This window comes from Haliaeetus leucocephalus, unplaced genomic scaffold, assembly GCF_000737465.1.
Source record: "Haliaeetus leucocephalus isolate CR32 unplaced genomic scaffold, Haliaeetus_leucocephalus-4.0 Scaffold184, whole genome shotgun sequence".
Lineage (NCBI taxonomy): Eukaryota > Metazoa > Chordata > Aves > Accipitriformes > Accipitridae > Haliaeetus > Haliaeetus leucocephalus.
Window position 1 is genome coordinate 13512108 of NW_010972620.1, and position 476 is coordinate 13512583.

Below are 476 nucleotides of genomic sequence, written 5' to 3' on the forward strand. Positions count from 1 at the left end.
TCCGCGGGTGCCCGGCGCTGCGGGGCGGGGGAGGGAGCCGGGCGGCGCTGGGCGGCGGCACCGCATGCGCAGGAGGCCAGGTGGCTGCCGGCTGCGAGGAGCCGGTAACATCGCGGGCAGCCCGGCGTCCGCATGGTGCTGTGTCAGGGCGGCGAGGCCGCCGCTGTTCCGGCCGCGGGCGGGAGGGAGCCGGAGGCGCCGCTGAGCCGGGAGGACGGTGCGGGGCGGCCGTGCCTGTGCCCGGCGCCCGGCATGGAGGCGGCGGGCGCCGAAGAGCGCCGCGTTCGTGGCTGCTGCTCGGGCTTGTCCTGGCCGCGCTGCTGCAAGGCACCTGGTGAGGAGGGGGGAGTCTGGCGAGCGGGGCGGGGGGGGGCAGCGCCCCCCTGGCTGGGCTGCCCGCTCTCGGGGTGACATTGCCGGCGGGGCGGAAGAAGACGAAGGGGCCCCGCGGGCACCGGGGCTCGCCGGAGGCGGCG

At 79.8% G+C, this 476-nt stretch overlaps 1 protein-coding gene across 1 annotated transcript in view; it reads left to right on the top strand.

Annotated features, from left to right (window-relative positions):
- The first annotated feature begins 89 nt into the window (after positions 1–89).
- The window catches only part of SLC35G1 (solute carrier family 35, member G1), a 5538-nt gene continuing 5151 nt past the window's right edge, over positions 90–476 (top strand). Inside the window, exon 1 of the mRNA XM_010564936.1 lies at positions 90–334. Within this exon, the coding sequence (XP_010563238.1) occupies positions 133–334 (202 nt within the window). The 5' untranslated portion in view covers positions 90–132. The remainder of the gene's footprint in view (positions 335–476) is intronic.